General features: G+C 53.2%; 1 protein-coding gene across 1 annotated transcript in view; it reads right to left on the reverse strand.

The window, feature by feature from the left end:
* Positions 1–15067, reverse strand: part of Coro2b (coronin 2B) — a 100328-nt gene that overhangs the window by 36988 nt on the left and 48273 nt on the right. Inside the window, exon 2 of the mRNA XM_063256875.1 lies at positions 10704–10904. Within this exon, the coding sequence (XP_063112945.1) occupies positions 10704–10904 (201 nt within the window). The remainder of the gene's footprint in view (positions 1–10703; positions 10905–15067) is intronic.

A 15067-nucleotide genomic window follows, 5' to 3' on the forward strand; every position in this document is an offset into this window, starting at 1 on the left:
GTTAAGGAACTTGCCTCAGTCCATGCAGCCTCCAAGCAGCCTTTCTGGGCCAAGGGCTGTGTGTCCAGCCTCTCTGAGACCAGGCTGAGCAATGGGAGGTTAAGAGTTAAGCACCCCAAGTAGCCAGCAGGCCCCTTCTTGCCCCCCCCATGCAGGTCGCTGCCTGGCTTCCACTCATGGTAGCCCCCATGGGCCGCCAGTCTCCCTCAGCCCCCAGCAGGCCTGAGCAGGAAGGAGGCACAGATGGCAGGCGGGACTAGGCCCTTAGCCAGGCTCCCCCAGCTGTCGAGTTGGAGAGCACCCTGAGACTCCAGCTCATCCTCACCCTCATCCTCCTCCAGCTCCCGAACACTTGGGAGCCGGCCAGCCTGGCCCCACCTGTTCCTATGCCTGGTTCAGGGCGCCTGCAGCCCAGGGCTTTTTGTCCCCAGGGAGGAGAAACCCAGACTTCAGCGTGCCAGAGCTGCAAGACCTCAGAGACAACAGCCCAACTGTTCACTTTATAGATGGGAAAAGTAAGGCCTGCAAGAGCATGGGGACTTGCCCATGGTGGCAAAGAACCAGAGAAGCCAGGCTTCCTGAATGCCTGTGGGTTTTAGGATTTGGGGAACTCGAGGGTGGGTGTGAACTTGGCTGGGAGAAAAATCATACCTGGGGTTTCACCAGCTTCTCACTGAAACATTACTGGTTTCTAGAGGTGAGCAACAAATCCCCACAGGATTAGCTGGACCTGTAATGTTTTTATGAGTGGACATCAACAGATATTTTCAGGCCACACCTGCCACGATGACCTCAAAAACCTGTTTCATTGACCCCAGCTTTGAAATTAGTCATTAGGTCTCCTCTGGATTTTATTCCTTAATGCATTCGTGAGACAGTATGTGTACATTTTTTGGTACTAGGAATCAAACTCAGTACCTTTGCACATGCCAGGCAGGCTCTTATGCCACTGCGCTGTATCCTCAGCCTGTCTGGTTCATTTTGTTTATATCCTTCTACACTTCACCTGATCAAAGGGTCCATCAGGTTCTTTAGGCTGCCAAAGAGATCTATGCCAGGCGCCCCCAAAAGGGAAAACTTGTTTTATTTTATTATTATTTTTTGAGACAGGACCTCATTACATAGTTTAGGTTGATCTTACTATGTAACCCAGGGTATCCTCAAACTCGAGGTGATCCTCCTGCCTCAGCCTCTAGTTCTGGGATGACAGGCGAGTACCACTATCCCCAGCCAAACTTGATATATTTGAACTAAAGTTTCCGGTGCTAACAATCCAAGTTTGAAGCCTTTTGTACTACATTTAAGACCTTATAAAATTGAGGGAGAACTCCCCCCGCAAGGTGAAGGGATAAGGTGAGGGGCTGGCCCTTGTGGGCAGGGTGCCTCAAGCTCCCCACAAGAGCATGAGCAGTCTTGACTCCTCAGAGCAGAGTGGAGTTCATATCAACATCTTTCCTATTTACAGCCAAGAAAACCCGAGTCACAGACCAGTTAGTCTACCTGCTCAAAGCACACAGCAAATTGATGGTGAGGCAGGAATAGAATGCAGGCCCTTGGATGACAGACTCTGTCCCCCTGATTAGCGGGCCCTATACCCCACTGTTTGAGGGAGACGGGTGTCTTTCTCAGAAAACTCCCGAGGTGCTGCACAGCCCAGCTGCTTCTCTCAAGAAGACTGGGACCTCGAGGGAGCAGGATCCTGGAGGGTTTGCTGTCCTGATCATCTCTCCAGCACATGGGGTCCTGACCAGCTGTGCAACCCCAATCGAGTCTCTTGCCCTCTCTGAGCATCCATTTGCCGCTGAGTCCTAGGCACTCCCACACCATCTCTCCTCTCTTGCTCACCTGAAAACCTAGGCCCAGGTTGCTTAGCAACAAAAATCAAGGTCTCTGGCAGAGTGGGCTGGAAAGCAGGGAGGAGCTGCTCTTGTTTTAAGAGGCTGCCACCAAACCTCCTTCCTCCCACCCCTGCCCCAAGTCAGGGTGACCTTTAAGAGTCCCGAGCTGGGGTTAGGGGCAGGGACATGGGAAATGGAAATAGCCCCGGGGCTGAGGACAGAATCAGGGCACACAGGCAGGCCTTGTTCTGGAAGCTGTCATGAGGACAGAGGGCTGGGTGGGGGCCTTGGCTGGTCCCGAGCCCTGTGGAGCCCCAAGGAGAGGTTCTGCCCCACCCGGGGCCACCTTGGTCCCTTACTCCTCAGGTTCCCTATGTCCCTCCAACTGGAGTCAGGGACACATGAACGAGGCTCAGAGCTGGCAGGGTGGCCCGGCCCCTTGAGGGGTTTGGGGACAGCTACCGTGTGTGGTAGATCTCGCTGCCCACTGACACACACCCGGATGGGTCTCTTAGTGCCAACCCCTCACTCCTGGGACAGAAGAGTCCCCTCATCAACACCCTGTAAGCAGGAAATAGGGGCCTGAGAAGTGGCTGAGGATGCCTGGGGAAAGGGGCCTGAGGATGCCCAGCGTGTCCTGCAGGGACTCTTCTGCTCTTGGGGTCCAGGATCCATTTGGGGCACAAATGTGATCGCTGGGGTCCCCTCTGAGTCTGGTGTGTCATTGTCAGGCTGAAGCTGGAGCACCATCCTGCTCCCCTGAGGCCTGCACCACTGTTCCTAGTCTATCACAGGCAGAAGTGGCGTCCCTGTGCATGCCATACCCTCTGAACATGGCAAAGGCTTGTCACAGGGTGCCTGGGGGCTCACAGACAGTAGCCACAAGGCTCTCCTTGCTGGGCTTCATTAGGGCTGCGTGGAGGGGGAAGGAGCCTGGGCAGAAGGCCTGGTGTCACCATGGCTCCCAGGGGCTGAGCACCCACCCTCGGTGTTACAAGTAGCATTGGTATTTTACACACAGGGAAGCCGAGGCATAGAGCAGTCCTACGCCTGGGGCTGCATCACAAAGGGATAGGTTACTCCAAGCTTTGGAAGGAAAGTAGGAAAGTAAACCTGGCATATGGCTCTGGACAATACAGGCCGCAGAGTCCCAAACCGATGACTCTGCCTCTGTGGAAATGAGCTGAGGACATCAACCTCCGCTGAGGCCCCGGCCCGAGGTGGATCCTCCAACCTCCCTCAACACCTGCCAGCCAGGCTGCAGGCCCCAGTCCGGAGAATGTCCCATCTCATAACCTTGAAATAAAGTAAGACAGCAGCACTTCCATCGCTGCTGAAGGGCTTGGCGTCACTTTTCTTGGAAATAAGCAGCCGTTCTTCCAAAAAAGGGAAAAACACAAAGCAAAGCTGTCAATCTCAGGCCCCTGACAAATGGAAGAAAGTTGAGACTCCCTCTCTCTGAGCACAGCACCCCTAGTCACATACTGCACATGGGCTGTCACAGGCTTTGAGATGCAAATCACACCAAGCGGAAGGCAGCTTGGAGAACAAAGAGCAATTGAGGAAAGATCTGAAAAGTGGATTTGGAAAAGGCTCACTCCGTTCCTCCCAAGAGGGGAAGAGGATTTTTCATTTGTTTTTGTTTTTGGTACTGAGGATTGAACTCACAACCTCCAGCTTCCCAGGCAGATGCTGTGCCGCTGAGCTACGTCCGCAGCCCTGTGGGGCTTGTATTTTTTTTTTTTTTTTTTTTTTAATGGAAGAGGCTTCTCGAGCTCAGTGCTGACTGTAGAGGAAGATGAGAAAGGTGAAGAGATTTGGACCAGCCAGAAGTCTGATTTTACGACAGTTCTGAGCACCAGGCTGCCCCCTCCCTTCAATATTAAGCTCCAGGCATAGCATGATCCACAAGTTCTCAGATTCAGCTGCTCAAGGAGACCAGCCTGGAGCTGGGGATGTAGCTCAGTGGAAGAGACCTTGTCTAGCATGTTCAAGGTTTGGGGTTCAATCCCTAATACTACAACACTGGCCACGGGGCTCCAGAGGAGGACACAGCTCCCGCTGGCTGGGCCAGTCCTGCAGGGTGCCACTTTATCCCTGGACTTGGAGGGAAGGTAGCCAGGACTGGTAAAGAGGTCCCCCCAACAAGGGGGACCTGGCCTCAGGTCAGCCCAATGCTCCCTTGTTGAGCATCACTCAGCCCACCCTTTGCCAGCTCCTGTCCCACACCAGGGGCTTTCAACCCATGAGAGGACCTGGTCCTGTTTACTGTAGCATCTCTGATCTAGGACCTCAAGCTCAAGAAACATTTGTTGGGTGGATGGATGGACAGATGGGTAGGAGGGTGGATGGATGATGGGTGGTACATGGCATGTGGGTAGATGTGTGAATGGCTGGCTGGATGGACAGAAAGAAGGATGGATGGATAGGTGGATGGGTAGGTTAGTAGATGGATAGATGAATGGATGGACAGACAGATGAATGGATAAGTGGCTGGAGGGTGGGATGGGGGATGGATACATGGACAGACAGATGGGTGGATAGACAGATGGATAAGTTGTTGCATGGGTGGGATGGTGGCTGGCTGGCTAGATAAGTGGGCAGGTGGATGACTAGATAGATTTATAGATAGGACTAACCTCCTAAACAATACAGACGTCTTTAGCAAATGCTCTAACAGTGATGGATGAAAACTGTCTTAGGGCAGGGATTAGGATGGGAAGGGCTTCATGGAACTGGTGATGTTTGAGATGGGCTGTAGGCAGGAAAAGGGGCCATTTTTCTATTTATGCAGTGCCTACCATGCACTGGTGAGGACTCACTAGAATAAAATGGTGTTAGAGGTGGACAGACCATGAGAGCTAAAAGGAGCCCTCGAGATCACATGTTCCAACCTCACCATTTTTGGGAAGGGAAATCTGGGGCCCAGCAAGGGTACGTGACTCACCCAAAGTCACACAGCACCAAGTGGCAAGGCAGAGCCAAGCAAGGCCTGCCTGCCTGGGAGGCCTGAGTGTCTCCAGCCCCAGGCTCTCGTGGGGATGCCTGTGGAGTCTGGCTGCTTTTCTTGCCTGGGCCCCTCTCCATTGCCCACCTCTGCAGGGCTAAGGGGGCTAGGCGACCACTCTGCCCTAGTCAGGCTTCCCACGCCCATAGACAGAGCCAGGAGAGGAAACAATGGAGGCCCCGATGGGGAGGGGAGGAGAGTGTATCTCCCTATCTGCAGAAACCAAGGCGGACATGATCTATCCCCTTGCTGAGACGGGGCAGGATGGGTGGGAAGCCAGGGAGTTGCAGGGACGATGCCCTCCTGGACACCTAGGCCAGCATCCACATTGCAGAACTGGGCAGCTGCTTTAGAGCAAGTTGTTGATTACCTTCATCATATGCATCACTGTATCAGCAAGAGGCCCCAGTTTCTAGAGAATGCACCAGCGGCTACCAGGTGACATGCTAATTGGCCTACACTGCAGGCCCACCTGGCCACTGGGAGGCCAGGCCTCATGGCACTCAGGTCTGCAGCGCCTGGCACGATGCTGGGGGCAACTTCTTGTCCTTGATCAAGGAATGTTATCTCCTGGGGTCTCCAGCTCCAGGCCCCTGCCCTGCTGCTGTTTACCCATTTAAAGTCTGGCTGTGAGCTCCCTCCCTCCCTCCCTCCCTTTCCTCTCTCTCTCTTCCTTCCTTCCTTCTGGCAGGAAGTTGCTCCACACCTGCGACATCTGCATATGGTTTAGGAAGCGGCTGCTGTCTTGGCTTCCTGGAGAGATGGGGGTACACAGCGGCTCAGCAGAGGAGCTCAGCAGAGTCCTGTCCAAGGGAGCCCTTAGAGACCCTTAGACAACAGTGATAATAAAATCCCAGGCCCAACTGCCTGGCCCTCTGTGCATGGCAGATGCAGCTGGAGAAGCCCGGACTGACATTCGTGCTCTGCCACATGTGTGCTGCGCTGTGCTGTCTCAGAGAAGTCTCTTGACTTCTCTAGCCTCTATTTCTTCATCTCTAAAATGGGGAGAATGGCTGTCTTTTCATCATGGGCCTTGAGGTGAGAAATGAAAAGAGCAGCTCTGTTAGAGCTCGAGGACCCACTGCACGGCCTGGATGGGTGACAGGGAGAAGCCAGGGTTCTGATTTTCCAGCCAGGACTTCTCCCTCCTACCTGGTGCCACTGGGGGTCCCACGTAGCTGCGCTTCCTGCCCACCCTGGAGACTCAGCCAGCCCAGGGCTGCAGAGGAAAGGGGGTGTTAATGAGCTGTGGGGGCCCTGGAATATTCATGGGGCCCTTCCAGCTGTGCCAGGCAGTCGGGGTGCTGATTGCTCCCCCATCTGCAGCTTACCATTCCACTCAAGAGTGGAGCAGGGCACAGCCTGTGAGGCCCCAGGGAAGGCAAATCCACGCCTTCCACATCTGTCAGCAGCCACACAGACAGGGGCCAGAGCCTGACTGACAGGTGAGGAGCTGGCTCGGGCCCGTCCAGCTCCTGCTCTGCGCAGTGAGCTGACCTAGGGCCAGCTCCTATCGGTCTCTGCAGCCTTGGTTTCCCCAAGTGGGGGGGAGATGGCTCTGGCTCCCTTCGGAGAAGATCAACTAAGAGAGTTTATTGCTGTGCAGAGGCAAAATGCATTGTTAGAACTGCTTGTGGTTGTCATGGGCCTCCCAAACTAGAGATGAAAGGATTTTGGCCCAGACGGGACACTGTAGCCAGTAAAGCTTTGGAGGCAGAACCAAGGGGCTCCATCTTCCCCGCCCCTAAGAATTTACTTGTAGCTCAAAATGAATACCAGTGGGCTACCTGTGCATCACTAATGCCCCTTAGGCTCCACCCCAAACCTAAGCTACATGTGTGCCCCCACTCCACGTGTGGGACGGAGAGAATGCCAGCCCCCGGAGACCCCAGAGGGCCAAGGGTCTCTCCCCACATTTTTAAAATAAAAGTAATTTATATTTCATACTTCTTATCTTTTCAGCTGCGCCAGAATTCTATCATATGGTTCCCTGGCCAGGAATCCAATTCTATCAAGAGAAAAATATGTTTTGTTCTGTTTTGTTTTGGGTTTGGGTTTGGCTAGGATTTGTGGTGCTGGGGATTGAACCTAAAACCTTTGCACTGAGCTACAGCCTCAACCTCATTTTTATTTTATTTTTTTTATACTGGGACAGTCTGGCTAACTCACTAAGTGGCCCAGACTGAGCTTGAACTTGGGATCTTCCTGCCTCAGCCTCCCACAGTGCTGGGATTACAGGTGTGCACTACCATGCCTGGCTGGAGAAAGGTTTTTCAATCACAATGAAATTTTTCAGCAAGCTGACTTTGAGGGAATGTGAGTGGAGTCTGAGACTCTGTGGTAAGCTGCTGGGGTTTGGGGGTGGTCTTGGCAAGTTCTAGTCTCTTTTGGCCCAAACCTCTAAGGAAGCATAAAGAAAGGAGAAACAGCACCTGATGACAGAAGGGACATTGGAAAGAACAGCAATGCAGACAATTTTCTCAGCACGGTGATCTGGAGACAGCAGCATGGGGGACAAGACAGCAGCACTGAGTTCACGGCTCATCACCCTCACAGCCATCGTCCGAAGACCCCAAGAATTGGCCACAAGATTTCTGGCATTTGTACTAAGATACAGAACTGTGTGGGGGAGAGTGCTACCCAACTGAGGAGGGAAAAAAGAAAAACGTGAAGCTGGAAATAAAATACAACCTTCTCTTGGCTGGGAAATTGGCTGACATTGCCGGACATGGTGGCACACACCTGCAGTCTCCACACTCAGGAGACCAAGGCAGGATTGCCATAGTGAGTTCTCCAGACTGGCCTTGGACTACAGTGAGACATCATCTCCAAAAACAAAAACAAAAACAAAAAAAATTGGCTGATGGGAACCAGCTCTTCACTCCTGCTCCCAATAAATGAGTGGCCTGGATTTGGCACTGGCGGTAAGGGTCTCATTCTTCTCTCTCTCTCCCGCCCCAGCACCAGCAGCCCCGCTGAGTCCCAGGCTTGCAGGCCCCTGGACCAGAGCACAGCGGGGAGCAGGAGAGCTGCCTTGATTGCTAAGCAGCCCCTTTGCTGGGGGGCGGGACCCTGAGCCCCTCCCTTGCAGAGGCCAAGTCTGGTGAGATTAAATGAGGCTCCCAGGCCAGGTGAGTAGGAGTCCACAGTTTTGCTTGCATTTCCCACAGCAGGCCAAGAGGCGTGTGCATTCTGGGAGCTGCAGCTTTCGGAGGGGCTGAGTGCTGATCTTGGAGGCAGATAAGCCCCCCCCCTCCCCTCCCCTGTCAGAGTGGGAGGCAGGGAGGGCTGGAACAGCATGGAGCCCTCGCTGGGCCGGGCCGGGCCCTCACGCACCTGGGGCTCTCTCCTCCCATCAACACACTGCTTCTACTGGGGTTCTTTCCCTGCTTACACTACAGAACGTTAAAAGTTCATTGTAAAAAAAAAAAAAAATCAGAAAACACAGCTAAGGAAAAAGAAGAAAACAAAACACACACTGATTCCCAGGGTGGAGACAACCACCTCAAACACCTGACGTCTCCTCTTTCCGTTTTCTCCAGAGGGACAGATGGACAGGTAGGTCTTCTTATGTGATTCGCCATAGACCACCCTTTTTATCCACTCAGTATATCATAAGAAGTACTTGTCTTTCATTACCATTCCTCTACACTGCTGGGTCTCCGAGTATCTCACCGGTGAACTGAGGAGGCTCTCAGAGGCTGTGAGATGTGTGATATCCCCACAGGCTGAAGGCAGAGCAGACAAGAGTCAGCTGACTCCTGCCAAGCTAGGCTAATATGAAGAGATTTTCAAAAGCACAAAGCATAAAGCAGCCAGGAATGGCAGTGCATGTTTATAATCCCAGCGGCTGGGAGGCTGAGGCAGGAGGGCTATGAGTTCAAACCCAGCCTGGGCACAGGAGAGATTTCACAAGATCCTGTCTCAACATAAAAAAGAAAAAGACAGTGGATACAGCTCAGTGCAAAGGCCCTTGTTCAATCCCCAATACAGAAACAAACAACAAAGCATAAAAGAATGCCATTCTCTTTTTTTTTTTTGGAAACCATAGTCACTTTTCAAAAATATACATTTGCTGGGAGAACTTAAAATGGATTTATTTGAAATAGTGAATTAGTCAATACATATTTTTCAGATTCTTTGATATTTATTTTGAACACACTAAATGTGGACAGCTCTGGCCCCTATAAACAAAAGCTCTTAGATCTTTCATAGACGCAGGAGAGGAAAGGGAGGCTGTGACTGGTGGCTTGGGGGCACCTGCTCCACAGGACTGGTGTTAATGACCGGATGACTGCAATTGCACCACCATACCCAGGAACTGCAGCTTTGCCTAGATTTCAGAACAGCTCTGTGGAAGACTTCTGAAGTGGAATTGCCGGGCCACTGCACATACATTTTATTTTGCTCTTCCTTGCGTGCTGGGGATTGAACCACTGAGCTGCAGCCCTGGTCCCTGCACACTATCTGTTGGTTGTTGACTGATGTCACCGAGTCACCCATTTATACGTTACCAAGAGTGTATTCAAGCTCTGTGATCTCTCTCCCTCTCTCAGCAATACTGAAGATTATTACCCAAATTGTTCTGATTAGTTCAGTTAAGCCATGTAATTAGTTTCCTGTGAATTGCTTATGTATATCTTTTGTCCACTGTGGGGTTCTTTATGCATTCCAGACCCAAATCTTTCGTGTGTAACATACAGCAAATACTGTGTCAAGTATGTTGTTTGCCCTTTAATTTCATTAAGGTGTTGTCTCATTCTAGAACAGGACCTTAATAACTGGAAAACTTTATTCTAATCCATTAATCATTTCCTTGATGGCAGATTCTTGTCCTGTTTCAAAGCCTTTCCACATTGTGTGATTTCTTAAACATTCTCCATTTTCCTCTAATATACCAGCGGGTTTTCTTTTTCTTAGATTTTGAATCCACCTTGGATTAATTTTTGTTCTGAGGTGAGCCCTTGGCTGACAACGTGGCAGATGAGACACCTGCCCATTTGTGTGGCCGTTTAGTGGCCCTCATCCCTTCCCTCTTGAGGCCACCAAGGCACCTTTATGATCCGGTTTTACCATTACAGGAAAATACGACCAGAGAGGTTGAATGTGAAGCCCAGGGCGCCATGGGTGCTAAGGGCAGCTCTCTCCACTCAGGCTCTGTCCTCTGGGTCACAATGCTGTCCCTTTGGTGGGAAGAGGCATCTGGCCTAAGTATTTCCCATCTCTGTGTCCCCACTGTGTGTGTGTGTGGGGGGGCAGGCTGGAAAATGCCCCTGCTCACGCCTGGAGAGTGCAACCTCAGAGGCCCTGGTAGCCTTCTGATTATACCCTTCCTCCCAGAGTGGCTGGGCAGAGGGCAGGCAGAGAGGAAATAGCCATAAACAAGCGGGACCACAGCGAGCATTCTGCAGGGACATGTGACCTCCCATGGGGACCCTGCCTGAATGGCAGCTTAAAATTTTCATGACCAAGGCTGTGCAGATTTAATCTGCTAGGTTCACATTAGCAGCAACCAAGGGCAGAAAACCTTCAGCAAGATGGTGGGGGTGAGGGGGAAGACCATGACTACCGGCCTATTTTCAATTCTGCCACTTTGGCAGGTGCCCAGTGTACCATGGCTGGGTCTTCATCCTTCCAGCTCCAAACCAAAATGACCTCCAGGAGGCAGAATTGTAACGCTGGACTGGATCTTGGGGACGGCTACTTCCCAGCTCCTCAGGAAAGGGCAGACCCTGGAGACTGACCGAAACTTGTCCAAGTGCCCCCCTGCGGGGATGCTTGGGAAGGAGACTCTCTGCCAGGTTTGGCGCACACTTGCTCTGCTGACGTCCACTCACGAAGCCCCAGGTGCCACCTACCTGCTCCAGGGGGATGACAAGGAAGGAGCCTCCTCCGGCACTCTCTGTGACGATGGCCAGGAAGCGGGCGTTGACGGCGCAGAAGTGGTTGTCATGCACGTTCTTGGTGATGGGGACCCCGTCAAAGCAGTGCTCCCGGTTGGCCACCTTGCCATAGACATTCCGGAACTTGGAGCTGCGGTACTGCGGTCGCCAGGACATCTGAGGGACCAGAGAGATGGGGTCAGGCGGGTCACTGCTCCCTGAAGAGCCCGGGCACTGGGGAAAGGGCTACTCCTCCAGTGCACCGGAGCTAAGGAAGCCAGGGAGTGGGCAGAGGGGACAGGAAATGGCCTGTCTCTGGTCCACCGTATGCCCAGCCCATACTGCAGGACAGTGACTGGCATGGGGCAATGGACACATTCCTGCGCTGGTGGCCACACCCAGCCCCGCTTCCAGAAAGCTCTCAGGGTCCTTTAATACCATGGGACAGAAAAGCCCACCACACAGAGGGACAGTGTGTGCTCAGTGTGAGAGGTGCAGGTAGAGGGCTGAGGGGAGGGCAGTTCACAAAGATGGAGAACAATGGCAGTATCAGGGACAGGGACCCGGTGTCCCTCTGTGAGCAAGGAAGCAGTGACCACCCCTTATCGTCTCTGCCTCTGATTTCTTCTCCAGCTTCCCCCTCCGCCCAGAATCTATCTGTCCTACCTCACCATCTTTGATACCTCCCTATCGCCATCATCTGCACAGAGATTAAGCAACCTTCCCAAGGCTTCCTCCACTGGCTTCTGCCCACGACATCTGGATAAAGTCATGAGGAGGCCTGGATGGGGCCTGGGGCACCACTGTGGAGCCTGTGACCTTGGGCCACCCCGCCTACTCAGGCATCCGGCTCCTCAGCAGGATGGACCACCGGCCCACGGCGGAGTTCAGGTGGTCACTGAGGGTCCCTTTATGTGGTACAGATGATATTTTTAATCTTGGTAGTCATGTGTTGATCTGAATTTGCATCAGAAAAATATGACGCGCGTGCCAAATCTATGATTTCACAGAAACTAGTGTTAATGAGATCAATTTTTAAAAAAGTGAATCAATTCAAAGAAAAATAAGCCAAGTGTGGGAGCATACATCTATAATCCCAGCACTCCGGGAGCACATGTAGGGGATGGATTGAGTTCCAGGCCAGCCTGGGCCACCATGCGAGACCCTGTCTCAAACTGGAAAGAAAGAATGAATGAATAAATGAAAGAAAGAAACAAAGAAACACCTGGCAAGTGTTCAATCTGAAGGGGAGTACTGGGACCTCCTGTCTGGTGGAATATTCTAGAATCCACAGTTGCCATAGGAAAGAGGTTGCTCCTTCCAACCTCTTGCTCCCTGACAGTATCCGCCAGCCTGGAGTGGCTTCCTCTCCCCTCTCTGACCAGCTGGCCTTGGCCTTCAGAGCCCTGCCAGCCTCTATAGAACTCCACACTGCCAGCGACTCACCAGGATTCTACCCCAGACCTCACCCCAGTTCTCCCTTCCTGAGCGGGACTCTGTGGCCACAGGAAGTGATGGCAGGGCCTTCGAGCAGCTCTGAGCTCTGTGCTCTTCTTGGACCCTGTCTGATGGCACCCAGCAGCCCTACTCGAGGGAGCCCCACAGTGGAAGACAGACCCCAAATAGCTATGTCTGGAGGTTGAGGACAGTAAGTTCTCCTCCCAGGACCTACAGTCTACACAGGCCTCAGAGCTCTGGTCACGCACACTGACGGTCACATCCCACCCTGCAGCGGATGACCCTGGCCAGCCACTTCACATCTCTGTGCCTCCTCCACCAGCACCTAAGTAAAGGAGTGGACACCCAGCTGCCCGCTAGGTCCAGCAGGGTAAGCTGGCCTGATGGGGCTCCTGAGCCCCTGCATGACACATTTGCCCCAGATGCCCAGCCTGTACCCATCCCCCCACCTCTGCCCTTTTCTCCTCCACCCACTGCCCCCTCCCCTCCTTCTCTTCCCCTCCCCCACCACCTCCAACTCTCAGTCCCCAGGGTGCAGCCGCATTACAGGTGCCTACGGCATGCCTCACCCATCCCACACTGTCACCACGGCCAGCAGGGACACCTGAGCTGTATGCTGCTCTCACAGACATGCTGTGCCCCCAGGGAGGGGCCCAGGCAGGTGTAGAAGGAGCGGGCTGGCTTCCAGGAGGTCCTCCCAAGAGCACACTCCCAGAAGCTGGGGCCGACCGCCACGGTACTTCCTCTGCTGGGCCTTGGAGGGGGTCAGGCAAGGAGGCCAGTGACCCTGAGCCCTTTGCCTGTCTGGCATTCATCTGCTGCTTCTCCCCTTGGGGTCCCCCCTTGCCTTCTCCCCGGGCCCCTCTATGTTCCTTCCTTTGTGGAATTATTGCCAAGGAAATTGCAAAAACCATGGCTCCTGCCTGCTTACCACACCACACACCTCTCCTGCTGAGGAGCGCAGTCTCCCATGTCAGTGTGCTACTTCGATCACACCTGAAAAAGGTGCCAATTCCTCCAGACCATCTGTCACCCAGCCCACGATCCAACGTCCCTGAAGTGTCTTTTGCAGCTATTTCAGAGTCTGAACCAGGATTCAACTAGGATTCAACATGAGGCTCATGAGTTTATTGGGGTTCACAGCCTCTCTTGCCTCTTTTAATTCAGACCACACATATCGTCTGGCTTTTAACTTGTGGTCTTTTTTTGTTTTCTGAGACAGGGTTTTGCTATGTTGTTCAGGCTGGCCTCAAACTCATGGCGATCCTCCTGCCTCAGCCTCCCCAGTGTTGGGATTATAGGCGTGCACTATCACACCCAGCTGACCTCATTTTTGATAAGGGTGGGAAAGTCAAGGGGAGGGAAGTGTAAACAGGCCCCTGATTGGGCTGGCAACAGTGAGAGGACACTGGCCAGCCTCCACCTCCTGGACAGTGGAGGACACAGGGTGGAGGCAGAGGGGGCAGGTCAGGCCCCGTGCACATGGGCTTTCTGCCGCCTGTGCTGAGCCTGAGCTCATCTGAGGTCATGGGTGGGGAGCAAAGATTCCTCCCTGTGCTGGCAGCGGAGACCACTTCCAGGCTGCAACTGGGGGCGCTGCCCACAGCTCCAGGAACATCAGGGTGGGGGTGGGGCCCTCTGCTCTTTTCCCTGAAAGCCTGACGGGAGCTGGTTGGACTCCCTGTAGCTGACTGCAGTGCCAACAGCCTCATTCCCACTCTTGTCTGCCTGTCTGTCCGTCTCTGAACCTTTCAGGACCAATAAGCACAAGCTTCTGCCTGCTGACCTTCCCCAAGGGACAGCCTTCCGTAATGCTTAGCGCTGCCTGAGATAGAAAAGGGAGGGAGGGGGCTCTCTGGAGGACTTACGGGTTTCAGTGCAGGGCGTCTGGATCAGGGCCATGTGGACCAAGGAGGGGACTCAGTGGCACTCCGCTTTCCCAACAGAGAGAGCCCTAGGGCTGGAGAGTATGTCCTGGTCCTTCCTGCCCAGATGGACACCTTCCTCCCCCACGAACCCAACCCTCTACATGGGTGGTGACCCAGAATGGCACAGCTCTCACATAGTGACTGCCACCTTCTGGGGCATCCAGAGCTGAGTGATGCTTGACGAACTCAAGTTTTAGCTCTGTCTGTTTTCTCTCTCCTGTTATAGACCGCAAGTGTCCAGGGCATCGACTTCTGGTCCCTGCAGAGCACCTGCCACCCCAGCCTGGCCCAGGGCTCCCGGAGAGCTGGAGTCCCAGAGTGACACTGGCTCCGTGATCTCTCAGCCCTGCATGGAGGTGCTTCCTTCGGGAACCTCGGCCCAGGACTGTGACTCCACTGGCAGAGGCTTTGAGTTTCATGTGCAGTGGGGTCGACGTCCACCCACCCACAGTCTCCCCCAGACACCTCCTGGCAGAGCTGCGCAGACGCAGACACTATGATCCTGCTGACGATGCATGGCACATGAGTGCCTAATCGGAAGCTTGCAGGGGTCAAAAGATTTGCCGAGGGTCACAGCTGTCCGAGTGGCAGAGCAGATACTTCAGTCAACTTTCAACTCTTGGTCTGCCATTGTTTCCAGCCTCTCCTTCAGCCTCTCTACCAGAAGTCTTAGCTCTCTCTGTTCCGTCTCTAAATCAGGGCATAACACATAAGTATAAAGAAATCATAATAAGCAGGGTTCGGGGAGTCAAAAAAGAAATCTGAAAGTTTTTAACTTGACCCTGCCAATTAGCTGTGTAACTTTACACAAGTTACTCAACCTCTCTGAGCTTTCATTTCCTTATCTGTATAGTGAGAATGACCCCTAGCTTCCCAGATGCAGCAGGCAGCCAACTGAGGGTGCTCATAAGATATCTGGCATAGAATGGGTGTCTGCAAAAGCCCTGGTCCTTG

The sequence above is a fragment of the Cavia porcellus genome, unplaced genomic scaffold (assembly GCF_034190915.1).
Source record: "Cavia porcellus strain 051 isolate PalLab524CR breed Dunkin Hartley unplaced genomic scaffold, mCavPor4.1 scaffold_10, whole genome shotgun sequence".
NCBI lineage: Eukaryota > Metazoa > Chordata > Mammalia > Rodentia > Caviidae > Cavia > Cavia porcellus.